Raw genomic sequence first — 14,986 nt, forward strand, 5'->3', positions numbered from 1 at the left:
ATACCACACATCATCGTTTTTACAGACGATCACTCACATAGACACAAACAGCAGTGATGTTAGACAGCAAGCACATTGATCAGAACTGAGATGACAACAGCAACAGTGCATACTTCAATTAAATGAAGAATTAATCACTGTATAATGACATTTGACCTTATCTTTTGGTTCACTTTAAACATGTTCTTTTACACATATATCTGCCAGAAGACCCGCGGGTATTGTTCTATTTGTTTTCTTGCATTTTTTTTCAATGTAAAGCACTTGATATGTACGAAAAATACCACAAAAATAAAGTCAGATTTATTGATTAATATACTTATACATAATCACTCCTTCTTTAAATGCATGTTTTTTTGAAGTTGTTAGGAAAAAAACAGTCACATTCCTTGTATGTGCACGCATATTTGACCATTAAAGTTGATTCTGATCGTAATTAATGTCATTACAACACATCTACCCCAGCAGTATACCTGTTCTTGCAAACAATTTACAAACAATTCAAGCTTATAAACATAACAAACAAACAGATAATAGGAAAAAAAATTACTTAGCATACTTATTGTACACTTCATCATTTAGGCTATAATAAATAAAAAAAAGTCTGTATTATTTTACATTTAATTACTCTTTATTTGTGGCAGAGCACATTCTATAATCTTCAAATCAAACAATTAGGGTAAACATCAATGGATATGTTTAAAAGAATGAACAAAGTCTTCATATACAGTCTAAATAATGAATTCATGCATAAAACCAATTATGATCCACAGCGTTTAGAGTTGGTGTTTGCAGCACCATAACTTTATAGCTATTACTATCATTATTATTATAAATATAATCGGTTTTATTGCTGAATTATCTAAATTATAGCCTATTTGAATTCAGTGTGTGTGTGTGTATTTGAGATGTGCTGACAGTCACAATCATAGGCATGACCTCTGTTTGACCCTTTGCAGCTAAAGACAGATTGGTGCATCTTCTGCAAAAATTGGAAACCACATATAAAACCTATTCGCTACACATGTCAGACCTCTGCGCATTTTTGTTTGTTTGTGTTATTGTGCTCCATGCCATGCTTCAAGAGTTGCTTCAACTGTTCTGAGAGAACTTTTCATGTTGATCCATCCATCAGTGGTGTCTAAGGAATACCTGTTTATTGTCATATTTCAAAATTTGGTGCCATACAATATTTCATTTGTGTTGTCTAAGATGAGTTCCAGATCCATCCATTCTCTATACACAGCTTTATCCTCACTATGGTCGCGGGGGGGGGGGGGATGGAGCCTATCCCAGCTGACTCGGGCAAAGGCTGAGTTCAAGATGTTACAATTTAAAAATGTATGCACTTGTTTGAAGCAGAGGATTTTCTAAAAGGGCAGAGGTTAAAAAAAAGGTTGATGGGTCATAAAAGGATAAAAGGCAACTCCCCAGACTAAAAAAAAAAAAAAAGAAATCTCACACCTGGCACCTGTTTGTTCATTCCAACACTGTTGCACTTTAAAGCACCCTCCTGACATCTATAAATATAAGACCATCCAACACAAACCCAGCAGGAATTTCGTCCAAAGACACAGAGAAGGATGGACGCGCAGCGCTCTCTCCTGACTGGCGTGCAGTATTTTGACATGTGGCACGACTACATGAACCTGTCCAGGCTGCTGGAGAAGCTGTGCGGCAGGAGAGAGGTGAACACCAGCGGGGACACCGAGAGGCCGAAGAAGGAGCCTGCAGCACTGTGGATCCAGAGCGCACCGCAGGGCCGGGAGGGCAAGAGCTCCGCGGAGACCAGCTCCTCCAGCAGCCTGTCGGACTCCAGCTTCAGCTGTGGGGCCTCCGCAGCGGAGTGCCGCTTCTGCCGGCAGAACGGGGAGTCTGCACGGGTGTACCGGTCACACAGGCTCAGATCGGACGACGGGAGAGTCACCTGTCCCATCCTGAGGAATTACACCTGCCCCATCTGCGAGGCCACCGGGGACCAGGCGCACACACGGCGCTACTGTCCGCAGGCGCAGGACCAGGAGATGGCCGGATGGATGCTGCCGGTGGCCAAGTTCTGGTAACTCACGATGATGGCCAGCTGACAAAGACTGTACATAATTAGAAAGAAAAGAAGTTTTTGGACATATGTTCCATGTTTACTGAGACTGTTTCCCTTCCAGAGCTGCTGTTTGATTTTACTGGAGCATCATTCTGCTGCAAACAGTCTGCTTTCATTACGAATCTGTTAAAAAAAAACAACATGTTTATAACAGTTCAATATGTGTTTTTAAATGGCTTTTTGTGCAGCCTAAATGAATAAAACATGAATGTAGAAAGAGTTACTGTTTTGTTGTTTGAACTGAGGTTCAAAACAGAATGAGGTAAAGTTTGAATCATTTAGAGATGTTGTTGGGCTACAGAGAGACACAAAGCAGGTAAAACAGATTATTATTACTAGAATTCTTATTAGATTATTGACATTTCACTTCTTATAAATACTGAGATTTCCCAATAGTCAGGAGACATCCAAATAAATAAAATGTTCGTAACATTTTATCGAACTGTTTAAACATAATTTTTCTCTGAAATATGGTGGAGTAAAATATAAAGTGCAGTCAAATATGAATGCTATTCAACATTTTTTTTATCATAATTTCATGAACAAATTACTGTTGTACAGATTGTCTTTGTTTTGCTAAATTATAGATAACTCGTAAAAAGTACAAAAAATGATTAGCTTACATGTTCACCCTGTAAAAAACAGAACAAAACTGTAAATAATGTCCGAAACTTCCAGAAATTTATATTTTTACAAATTGTAATTTTTTCTTTTGGAACGCTAGAGTCTATTTTTACTTTATTCAAACCAGTAAAAAAATTTAACTGTAATTTTAGCGATTTCTTTCCAGTTTGTTAAACTGCAGATATTAAAATCACATTTAAAAATGTATTAACTTACACAGTAACTTTAAAATGAAAGAATGAATAAATAAATAAATAAATAAACAGGACACTTTAAAACTACAGTGTATTGGTAAAAACAGTAATTTGCTCCTTATAATGTGTGACTAAAACATTATACAATTTTTATGAATTGAAATATATATATATACACACACACACACACACACACACACACACACACACACACACACACACACACACACACACACACACACACACACACACACACACACACACACACACACACACACACACACACACACACACACACACACACACACACACACACACACACACACACACACACACACAGTGGGGCAAAAAAGTATTTAGTCAGCCATCAATTGCGCAAGTTCTCCCACCTTAAATGATGACAGGTCTGTAATTTTCATCATAGGTCCACTTCAACTGTGAGACAGAATATGGGGGAAAAAAATCCAGGAAATCACATTGTAGGATTTTTAAAGAATGTATTTGTAAATTATGGTGGGAAATAAGTATTTGGTCAATAACAAAAGTCCAACTCAGTACTTTGTAATATATCCTTTGTTGTCAATGACAGAGGTCAAATGTTTACGGTAGTTCTTCACCAGGTTTGCACACACTGTAGCTGGTGTTTTGGCCCATTCTTCCATGCAGATCTCCTCCAGAGCAGTGATGTTTTGGGGCTGTCGCCGGGCAACACGGACTTTCAACTCCCTCCACAGATTTTCTATGGAGACTGGCTAGGCCACTCCAGGACTTTGAAATGCTTCTTATGGAGCCACTCCTTTGTTGCCCAGGCGGTGTGTTTAGGATCAATGTCATTCTGGAAGACCCAGCCACATTTCATCTTCAATGCTCCCACTGATGGAAGGAGATTTTGGCTCAAAACCTCCCGATACATGGCTCCATTCATCTTTCCTTAACACGAATCAGTCGTCCTGTCCTCTTTGCAGAAAAACAGACCCAAAGCATGATGTTTCCACCCCCATGTTTCACAGTAGGTATGGTGTTCTTGGGATGCAACTCAGCATTCTTCTTCCTCCAAACTTGACGAGTTGAGTTTGGAGGAATGACCAGGTCATTCACCAGGTCCCCCGTGTAGTTCTGGGATCTTTGCTCACCGTTCTCATGATCATTTTGACCTCACGGGATGAGATCTTTTGTGGAGCCCCAGATCGAGGGAGATTATCAGTGGTCTTGTATGTCTTCCATTTTCTAATAATTGCTCCCACGGTTGATTTATTCACACCAAGCTGCTTGCCTATTGTAGATTCACTCTTCCCAGCCAGGTGCAGGTCTACAATTTTGTTCCTGGTGTCCTTTGACAGCTCTTTAATCTTGGTAGAGTTTGGAGTCTGTTTGAGGCTGTGGACAGGTGTCTGTTATACAGATAACGAGTTCAAACAGGTGCCATCAATACAGCTAACGAGTGGAGGACAGAAGAGCTTCTGAAAGAAGTTACAGGTCTGTGAGAGCCAGAGACCTTGCTTGTTTGTAGGTGATCAAATACTTATTTTCCACCATAATTTAAAAATAAATTCTTGAAAAATCCTACAATGGGATTTCCTGGATTTTTTTTCTTCCCATATTCTCTCTCACAGTTGAAGTGCACCTATGAAAATTACAGACCTCTGTCATCACTTTAAGTGGGAGAATTTGCACAATTGGTGGCTGACCAAATACTTTCTTGCCCCACTGTGTGTATATATATATATATATATATACACACACACACACTATTTTTATTGATTTTTTTCATAGTGTAGTATAGATTGCACAATATACATGATATGTAAGTGAGGTAATGTTTAACAAGCGTATCAACATTTCATGACTCATGTTGTTCATAAAAGTACAATCTCTGGTTGTGCTTTGATCAGGTTATGAAGTGTTGCTACCAGACCAGTACAGTATAAACAGAGACACTTTTACAGAGAGAATTATCATACAGATTTATATCGCAACTGCCACTTTAATAGAGATTATGTATTTTATTGCTGCAATTAGCTGAGGAAGCGGGATTTATTTTGTCACATTGTGGCCATCATAGGCTTTCTATTTGAAATCCTGAACTGCAGCCTCCATACGGGATTATTGTCTTTATAAAAGTGTCCCCATCAGCATAAAAGTCTGCGCTCTGTCATCTCAGTTGTATCTCAATACCTCTGACAAGAAAACATTTGCTGACTACTGCAGGTTGCATTGGCTGGATTGTGCAGAAAAGTGCAGAGAGAGGTGGAGAAATAAATGTTCATTTGTATTGCACTTATTGAAGCAAATTTGCAAGAACAAAAGCAAATATCACATTCAGCATAACATAAAAACTCAGTAAAAGAGATTAAAAATACTAAATAAGCCAAAATAAATGTAAAAATGAGAATGAGATGCAGTGGAAGAAGTGCTTAGATCCTTTATTTCAGTAAAAGGGAAAATGCTTCACTATAAAAGTACTCCATTACATGAAAAGGTCAGTCAAATCAGCCTAGTTAATCTGCTAATCAACTTGTTAAAACAATTTTAAAAATATCGAAACAACAATAAATACAATTTTTGAAAACGGCTTCAAACATTCCTACCACACTGAGAGATTTTGACAATGTTAAGGCAGCAAAACCACACTAAAATTACTTTCAAAAAAGAGGGGGAAATGTGTGTTCTGTGTTCATTAAATATACTGTGTAAAATTATTACTAGAGCAACTACACAAAACTATACCGCAGATTATTTACTGCAACATTTCCTGAAGATGGAGTTAAAATGAGCACGTGAGTGAAAAAGACGAGACGGAATTAAAGACAGACACAGAAACGGAAACCCAGCAGGGGCCTCACACATGAAACGGTTTGATTTCTTGTTGGTAAAGTGAATCAATTAACTTAAAAAAGAGACATAAAGCAACTACAAATAGACTCCAAGTGGCATAAGACACTAAAATCAGCAGACAGGAATGCAAAATTACCACAAATAGACCACAAACAGACTTTAAATGATCATAAACTTTCATTCATTTCAATAATAAGGTAATGCAGTGAGTCACTTGCTGTTATTTTGCTTCTTTTTCCCCTCACATGCTGAATCTTGTTCTGGTGTAAATAAAAGAGTGTGAATCCTTCCACGTATTTGTGCCCAGTGGGGCCATTGTCTTACAACAAATCCATGATCTCATGGTTTTATATCTACTCTGTGCTTATAGAACCTTAATCCAACCATTTTGTTATGTCACCCAGTAGCAAGGCCGCCATTGGCTGTTTTTACTCACTCACAGAAGATGACAAACCACAAAACATTCCTTTCGTCTGGCGACAACTCAAGTTCTCATAACCTTGAGCTTGTGTTGCTGCTCCCACCTGTAGGCCTCAGACCTAACGTGACCTGTTACCAAACAGAACCCCCGGGGCAAAGTCTGGTTCTGTGATATGAAATCCAGCTATAAAACCGAGTCAGTTTAGGTGACAGACCGTGTTTACATTAAGTCCACCATTTTCACAGTGAAGCATGCATACAGGAAGTCTCTATGCGCTGATGATGTAAGCTACAAGTACACGTGCACACGTGTCATAAAAGCCGACAATTACACAAGCAGCTGCTTTAAATAAAGAAAACCGCTCCCAGACAGCATTCTTTGTGTTCGTTGCGTTTTCTCAGGCACACACACTAAATGATAAGTCTGAGGCGTCCTCATGCAGGCTTGTATTGATTTTATTCATGCAACTTCTTTTTAAAGCTAAATCGTCAACATCGTGCTTCCAAAACTACAGCAGAACTTGCTAGTTTCTTTAATTCTAAGCTGTGTTGATTTTTAATACTTGTGTTTTTCGATAAGCTGGCTCATCAATAATGGCAAAACACAACATTACCCTCGCGACCGCCATGGTGCTGGCACTGGTCGTCTTCATCATCACAATGGTGTTCAGTGCTCTGGCAGCATCAGGAAAACGTAAGTCTGACTTTTAATGCTCTGTTTATCTGCATTACTTTGTATTCTAAGCATTAAGTATTAAAGTGGCTAAAATGGAAATGTCTCTTCTGCTCTGTAATTGTTGAATTTCTGACCCCAGAGCCATTTTTGGTTAGCACTGGGAATATTTCAGATGAGTTTGTGACAGAGATCACACCTTCAGGATGGACCTTCGCCATCTGGGGCATCATCTACACCTTTCTGGCCTTAGTCCTGGTGTACGTCCTCTCAGGCTTCTTTAGGAAGTAAGAACAGGCACAAATGAAGCTTCTTTTTCTTTAAACAAAAGCAAATAACCAGTCTCATACACTGTATTTGGATGGTTTGTGTTTACTTTGATCTCTCTGTGATTTCCTCTCTGTAGGAATGAGTATGGTTACGTCTACTGCAGCCCTGCTGTTCTGTCACATGGATTTTTTGTTCTTTGGTGCCTTAATCTGATTCTCAACATTGGATGGCTTCTTCTTTGGGACAGAAAGTGAGATGGGAACTTTTCTTCATGTGCAATATTTTTGAGAAACCATGTTTAGTTACTTGTTACAGGCAAACATTTGACCATGAATGTGTAAGAAGCACAGCACATTTAAAGAAATGCTGTTTCTATATCATTTTAATGTGCTAAGAAGAAGAAAAAATGACTACTGCATTTAGCTAACCCCATGGCTGACACTTGGATCAGTTTTATCAGGATTTGGGGTCTCTAGACAACCTAAACTGCATGTATATGTCATATAGGAGAAAATGTGAAACTGTAAACGCAGGCCATCAAAAATTATGATTTTTATTGAGAATAAATGAACACATAGAGGAGAAATTGGGCAACAAAGTCAATGAGTATTACAGGAATATTATACTGTATATTTCAGACACAATTAGGTATTTTTCATGCTGGGATTTTACCGTTTCCTAAGTACACATCACATTCATTGTGAGAAGGATATATTCTTCAAAGGTGTTTTTTTCCCCCAATTTCAACCAAGCGCTTGAAGATAGATGTGATACAGATTGTCAAGACCTATGATAGATTTGTTGTGTGTGATTTGGGGCTGTATGCGACCTGCCTTCATGAAATATCAGAATTTAAGTAACATGTAGAACCATTTGCTAGTATGTCGTTTAGCTGTGTCACAAAATGTACTTTTATGCATTTTATTAATGCATTCTGTTTCTCTCTCTGTCAAAGGATCATAGTTGCTTCACTGATTTTCCTCATCTTAGTTGCCTCGACTAACTACGGCGTGATATTCTTCTCCTGCTATGGTCTCCATAAATATGGAGCCTGGCTCAACAAGTACCACAAAGTGGACCTGTGGCTTCACCGTGTGTTGGTCGGTACACCAGCTGGATGACAAATTCTGCCACCGTCTTCTTTTAAAAGATACGCTGCATTCATTTCTGTGCGTTTCCTGTTTGTCTGTGTTGCAGATTCAGAACGGTGTTGCCATATATGCAACCTGGACAACCATCGCCACCCTGGTTAACTTGGCTATTGTGGTTAGTTATGATGGAAACATGTCCCCTCCAGATGCTGCCACTCTCTCACTGTCTATTCTGACTGTAGTGCTGATTGTTTGGTAAGTGCAAACAAGCAGACAAACTGTGGCAACTTTAATAAATGAAATGAAGCAAACATCTGAAGAAAATGCGTTTCGCAGGTTCGTCCTGGAAAACTTCCTGCTCGACAAATACGTGAGGTTCATTCTCTCCATTTACCCTGCTGCGATTTGGGCGCTGAGTGGAGTGTACACCAAAAACTACAACCCTGCAGCTCCTACTCGCAACAACATCTTCATCGGTGAGGAAAAGTATCCAACTCAGTCTCAATTAAACTACTGCACTGACTGCATGTGCTGAAAAATACTTAAAAATCCTCTCCCCTACAGCTGCACTGCTGGCTATAGCCTGTGTCCTGTTTGCTGCACGGATACTCCTGGTCGTCTGGAGGCAAAAGAAAAGGCCGTTTTACAGAGATGTAAACCCGGATGCAATGTCTCCAATGGAGATCGCTGAGAAATTGAAAATAATATATAAATGAGCATAGTGATCATATATATTTCTAATAAACCTTTTGTGGAACGAGGTGGCATGCTTTTTGTACGATATGCACCTCTAAATGCTTTGTATGTTTTAAGTTAATACACTATACCAGTCACTACACTGTATAATCATGTGCTTCACTGATAGATCTGAGTTGATAAAAATTTGCTTAATGTACATTTCATGTGTTAGCTTATCTACTGTCATTGGTATATTTGTGTTTGTACAATCTGACTTTTTGTTCAGTTTATATGTAAAACTGTTCAAAATAAAGATCGGTGTTACTTGTACGCTTTTGTGGAATAATTTCACAGAAAACAAACAGAACACTGTTGAGGGTAATGACAATATAAGGAATAATGAGGATGGATGATGGGACGAAGCACTCTTCTGGGACTAAGCTGACAAACAGACAGGTTGGAATAAAATCAGGCTACATTGTGTTGCTACTTGTTTGCTCCTGCTGCATATTTACCTGCAGAATAGTATTACAAATACCTGACTCTTTCCAGCAATAAAACATTTCATGTTTTTTTCCCCTATCCACTCCTTTTCACAGTGACTTTCTGTGTTTCAAATCTTCTTCCTCTCTGCTTCTTCTCCTAATTTGATCAGTCATTCTTGGCTAAATGATCCATCCTTCACTGACTTTCTCAATATTAAGAGCTTCAGCCCATGTAAATAAAACCAGTTGAGGCTTCACATACATCTGCTGTTGTGAAAAATATCTGCATGTTTCATCCTTTTCTGATTTCTTTGTTGCTAACTGCAATAACAAGACAAGATTAAAGGTTTACTTTGGATTATATCTAGATTAGTGGAGTCACTTTCTGCTTCAACTCCACTTGCTACAGACCACTTGTCCGGTGCGTTGCCTATTTACACAATTTTGTTTAAGCCAGCAGTTACAAAATTATTGCACTAGCAAGTTATTTGGCAGAAACATTAACAAAAATAATACAGACACAGGCAAACACATGCAGGGACTCGCACCTATATCTGTTCAGTGTGTGTGCATTTCTAAACCTGCATACATATGCAACAACAATTAAAAAAATAATAGGCAAAACAGAAAGAAGGGTAGTTTGCACATCAACCAAATCAGAAATATTGTCCTGTACAGTGCACCATCCAGCTGCAGCAGTGGTCACATAGATCAAATCCCTCACCATAAGTACATGCATACAAAAGAATAAATACAAATTTAGAGTGCAGAGGACTTCCATTGTATCAGAACTAAATGTCTACCCAACAGAGTGGTAAAGGCAATTACATCTTTTTTTTTTTTTTTTTAGCCAATTGCATTGTGGGAGAGGAGATCCCAAACAGTGCAGGTAGAGGGTAGGGTTCAATCAGTGTGCCAGTTATTTCTGATATTGTGTCAGAAATATTTGTCCAATAGTCCATGAGTGATGGGCAACACCAGAACACATGAATATGATTTGCTGGAGACTGGTTACATTTTAAAGAATTAGGTTCCACCTCTTGATTTTCTTTAGATAATCTTACCTTGGTTCAGTTTACCCTATGAATGGTTGTACATTGTAAAAGTCCATGGCAGGCATAAATAGAGAAAGTGTGTACTCTAAGTGCCTCTTCCCATTGCTCTCCAGTCATTTCCTTTCCCAACTCCGTTTCCTATGTGGATTTAGCATTATTTACACAACTATAAGGTTTAAACTACTTCTTGACTGTCAGTGATTATAATAATCTCTGCAATTTCAAGTAATCAATTAATATTGTGTGGTTTTTGCAGTTTTGCAGGTGTTACCTCGGGTTTTTCCCAAAGTTTTACTATGCTTGACGCTAAGAATTACAAATAAACTCTGATCCAAAGACCTCGGTCGCCTCCACCCACTGATAACATTATGTCATCAATTACACAGTGTGGGAGTTACATGATCAAATGCATGACTGCTTACATGACTCGCCCAAAAAAAAAAAAAAAAAAAAAAACACAAAATGCAGGACATACAGAAACACACTGTAAGATAGCTTACAGGAAGGCAAACGCACGGTGGAAGACAAGGGGAGAGCTGAACGTGGCAACCTGCTCACACAGGCTGATAAGATAGATTCTGTGATGCATGTGGTGGGGAATGGGAGCTGTGTTTATGAAAATGCACGACTCCTACGCTTCAGCTGACCTCAAGAATAACTCAGCTTTTTTGTACTTTCTGTGTGGTTTACAGTAAGTGAACTGTGATCTCATTTTCAGATTCAAGAAGTACTGCATAATGACATGCCTGCTGTATATATCATGTACACTTTTGCTTTGATTTTGTCATATCTGAAGAATAAGTCACTTAATAACCAACAAGGTAATAAATGAACCTATGTAACATAATGAAGCTACATAATTACACGATGATATAACAGAATGACGCTGTGCATTTTCTAATCATGAAACGTATGGGGAGACGTGGTTGCCAGGGTTTTATGATCTACTGCACTGGGGGAGAAATGCATACAAGATAAGAGATGCACGTGAGGCACTGAATGGTCGTAAAACATTCCTGTTGCACAACTAGTTATTGTATATAACAGGGCCCAGACCCCTGTCCTCTGCACAGTTAGTCTTTTACTCCATGCTGGATCGCATAAAGAGAAGCAAAACAAGGTATGTCCTGTTTTTATTCTGATCGAAACTCGCAGATGCTGTTGAAATTATGTTGCTCATATTTTATCGTTGGATGAAACTCAGTCGCGGCTTGTGGATGTTACATGTAATGTTACAAAAGCAGCTTTGAAATTTGAGTTTTCAGTCTTTTATTAGAATGTCTGATTTGTTTGGCTTTTTTAAGGTTAAATAAAGATTGTTAGAAAGCTGGTGATTTATGGTAAAAGTTGACCGATTACTGACTTAATGGGTTCTTTGCGAGTTGTATAAGGTGTTTGTTATCAAGCTCATCACCATCTAGCTCAAGTACACTTCAGCACATTTCAGTAAACACATCCTGTCTGTCTTACTGTAAATAACTGTGATCCCTTTTCCACACCCATTGTCAAGTGTCCTCCCACTTTCAATGACAGGTGATTCTCATTGATGATTTTTCTCAGAGTTTGTGCAGTTTCCCCACTTGAAAAAGGCCGTTTCATCTACCCAGGGTTTGAGCAGGACTCCACTCATGAATCAGACAGTTGGCTTTCTTTTCCCTCTTTATTTTGCAGTGGTCACAAATTCATGAGATACAGAGGTGGCAACTTCCATAAGTCGATATGTTTAGTTGATGGGTTAAGGTGAAAAGCCTTTAAACAAAACACAAAAGAACACTGTTCGCATCACTGTATTCAGAAAATAGTAACAACCATTCCCTTTGTACATTTTCACCACATTGGCAAATGCTACTCCACTCAATTTATGTTTGTCAACCTCAACACCACCTAAACTGAAGCGACAAACCATGGCATGAGCAATATTCAACCCAATACTATACCACACATGAATTTATCTGCATTTTAAAGAGTTGTTTTTAAATCAGTTTAACATTATTCTTAGCATTTTTAATCAGAATTTAACCATTTTATACTTTTTACTTCATGTTTTTAAAATTATTTAAAGTGCATAAAGTGACTTTTAAAGTGCAATCCTTTCCAGATTCAATAAATAAATCAAAGTGCATCGTAAAAAACCCACCATTACAAACAGGATGAATTCACTGGACTTAGCTGGAACCCTCTAATTAGCACCAATTAGCCTGCAATCTTATTTTTAGCTAAACAATTACAAAACACACGGCAAATTATTGGTAAGCAGACAAAGTTGACAGCAAGCCGCTCGTGGCTGACGCCGATCTCCGTGGCTGACGCCGATCTCCGTGGCTAATGCTAATGCTAATGCTAATGCTAACACATACTGCAGTGGCACACATCGGCAGCTTAAATCTTAGAGTCTCCATAATTCTGTTCTTACCGGCTGCAACCCGGATTTTGTAGATGAAAGCAATCCTGCACAGTTTGCCGCAGAGCTTGATGCTTTTCCCAACAGAAACTCACGACCACTTTGTTTGAACGCGGTCATTCATTCTCCGTTCCTCCTCAGTGCTGCGTGTCTCCCCTTTTATGCCGCCGGTGGCGAACCTGCAGCCGCAGAATGGTTCCGCCTCAGCTGAGTGTAGCACTTGTGTGTAAATGCTTCTCCTTCTCTGATTTTTCAGCTCCTTCCAGTTTGACTTGACACCCATCTTTCAACATAAATATTACTTGTGTGATTACATATATTTGTTTTATCACAGTGGACCACGATGGCAAAACACAATCCAGGGCGTCTTGCTGCTATACTGGTGTCTGTTGCTGGCTTTGCAGTAAGTTTGGTGCTTAACGGGCTGTCCGTAGTTGGAGTTGGTAAGTTAAGGCTTTATGAATCATCTCTGTGTTGAGTTTAGCTTGCCTTGTAGAGGATAGGCAGAAAAATAATGAAAGAGTACTGCAGGAATTCTGAAAAGTCACACATATCACTGATATACTGACTCAATATTTGCATTTTTCTCCATGTAGGTCCTTATTATACCACTACAGCAAATGTGTCTGCTGTGTTTGACACCCAGCTCACACCTTCAGGGTGGACCTTTAACATCTGGAGTGTCATCTACGTCTGGCTCACGTTGATGATCATCTACATCGTGACGGGTCTTTTCAGAAAGTTAGGACCAATTTTTATACTTTCTTGTTTAAAGCTACAATAAGGGACATAAATAAAGCTTGTAACTGAATAGTGTTTTGTGTTTCTCTTAAGTAAGGATATCTGGAAACACAATTTTTAGGCTATTCCTGTTTGAGCTATCAGACATTATGCATTTGACCATAAGCAGATAATGCACAAGTATGGCATTAAAAGTAACTTAAACACTGTTCCCACATTCTGACTGATGATAAGGCTCTTTTGTCTTACAGGAATGGATATGGATATGTTTACTGCAGCCCTGCGGTGCTGCCTTATGGATTCTTCACTAGCTGGTGTGTCAATCTGTGTTTCAACATTGGCTGGCTGCTTGTTTGGGACAGAGGGTAAGAGTCTCCAATGAATGGAAGCTTTTAAAGAGCAGCTGTGATGATTTATTTCGTCTGTTTGCAGTAGGACACAATTTTATTCCACTAAATAGTTTACAGTGAACTAATATAAAAATAAATATAACAAGCAGTTTAATAGATAAATTGAAAGTGTGTTTTTCTGCTGTTTTTTCCCCTTATGAAGACAGATGATTCCTGCACTGATTTTTCTCATCCTGGTCATCGCCACAAACTATTCCATGGTGTTCTACATCTGCCATGGACTTCATCTTTACGGACCCTGGCTCAAAAAATACCACAAGGCAGACCTGTGGTGCCTCCGTATTTTGGTTAGTATGACATTTACATTCATTACATGAATATATACTAAGGTGTTAGTCTTGCATGTGTCAAGTTATGTAGGCCTATTGTGGTCATGCACAGTTCATACAATGTGGTTTAATGTGCAAAACACTTCTTTTACATTACATTTGCAGGTTCAGAACGGTGTGATGATCTACACGACATGGACAACCATCGCAACACTCATCAACGTGACCATTGTGCTTACGTACAATGCAAAGATGTCCCCAACAGACGCTGCTACGATTTCATACTCTGTTTTATCTGCTGTGCTGCTTGTGTGGTGAGTGCACTTGATCTGAAAAATACTTCTTCAAAAGGTAATATAGAAAATGATCAGTGAGATTCTGAAGCGGTGCGTTTGGTGTCTTGTAGGTTTGTTTTGGAAAATTTCGTCCTTGATAAGCATGTGCGGTACATCCTCATAGTCTACCCTGTTGTGATCTGGGCGCTGTCTGGAAACCTGGATAAAAACTTTGATGCTCAGTCACCCAGTCGCAATGGCATCTTCATCGGTAAGAAAAAGAGGACAACTTTACTTGTGAATTCCCCATATAGAAATCACATCAACGACATTAAATAATCAAGTAAAATGTTGACTTTACCACCCATAGCATGAGGAATTACTCGAGCCTTTGATGACTCCTTCAACATATAAAAGTTTAAAAGCTGTACTAACTTCAGTTTCTTCTCTTAGCTGTGCTGCTG

The 14,986-nt window shown here is 38.9% G+C and overlaps 2 protein-coding genes across 2 annotated transcripts; both read left to right on the forward strand.

Annotated features, from left to right (window-relative positions):
- The first annotated feature begins 1,326 nt into the window (after positions 1–1,326).
- Positions 1,327–2,105, forward strand: nanos2 (nanos homolog 2). The gene has a single exon (XM_022209709.2). It carries the CDS (start codon positions 1,584–1,586, stop codon positions 2,061–2,063), a length of 480 nt encoding a protein of 159 aa, XP_022065401.1. The 5' UTR covers positions 1,327–1,583; the 3' UTR covers positions 2,064–2,105.
- A 4,310-nt stretch (positions 2,106–6,415) lies between these two features.
- On the forward strand, positions 6,416–9,807 carry LOC110961910 (uncharacterized). The gene is made up of 7 exons (XM_022209708.2): positions 6,416–6,868; positions 6,990–7,134; positions 7,254–7,367; positions 8,073–8,217; positions 8,315–8,463; positions 8,545–8,684; positions 8,773–9,807. Exons 1-7 carry the CDS (start codon positions 6,769–6,771, stop codon positions 8,922–8,924), a joined length of 945 nt encoding a protein of 314 aa, XP_022065400.2. The 5' UTR covers positions 6,416–6,768; the 3' UTR covers positions 8,925–9,807.
- Positions 9,808–14,986: the final 5,179 nt, after the last annotated feature.

The sequence above is a fragment of the Acanthochromis polyacanthus genome, chromosome 20 (assembly GCF_021347895.1).
Source record: "Acanthochromis polyacanthus isolate Apoly-LR-REF ecotype Palm Island chromosome 20, KAUST_Apoly_ChrSc, whole genome shotgun sequence".
NCBI lineage: Eukaryota > Metazoa > Chordata > Actinopteri > Pomacentridae > Acanthochromis > Acanthochromis polyacanthus.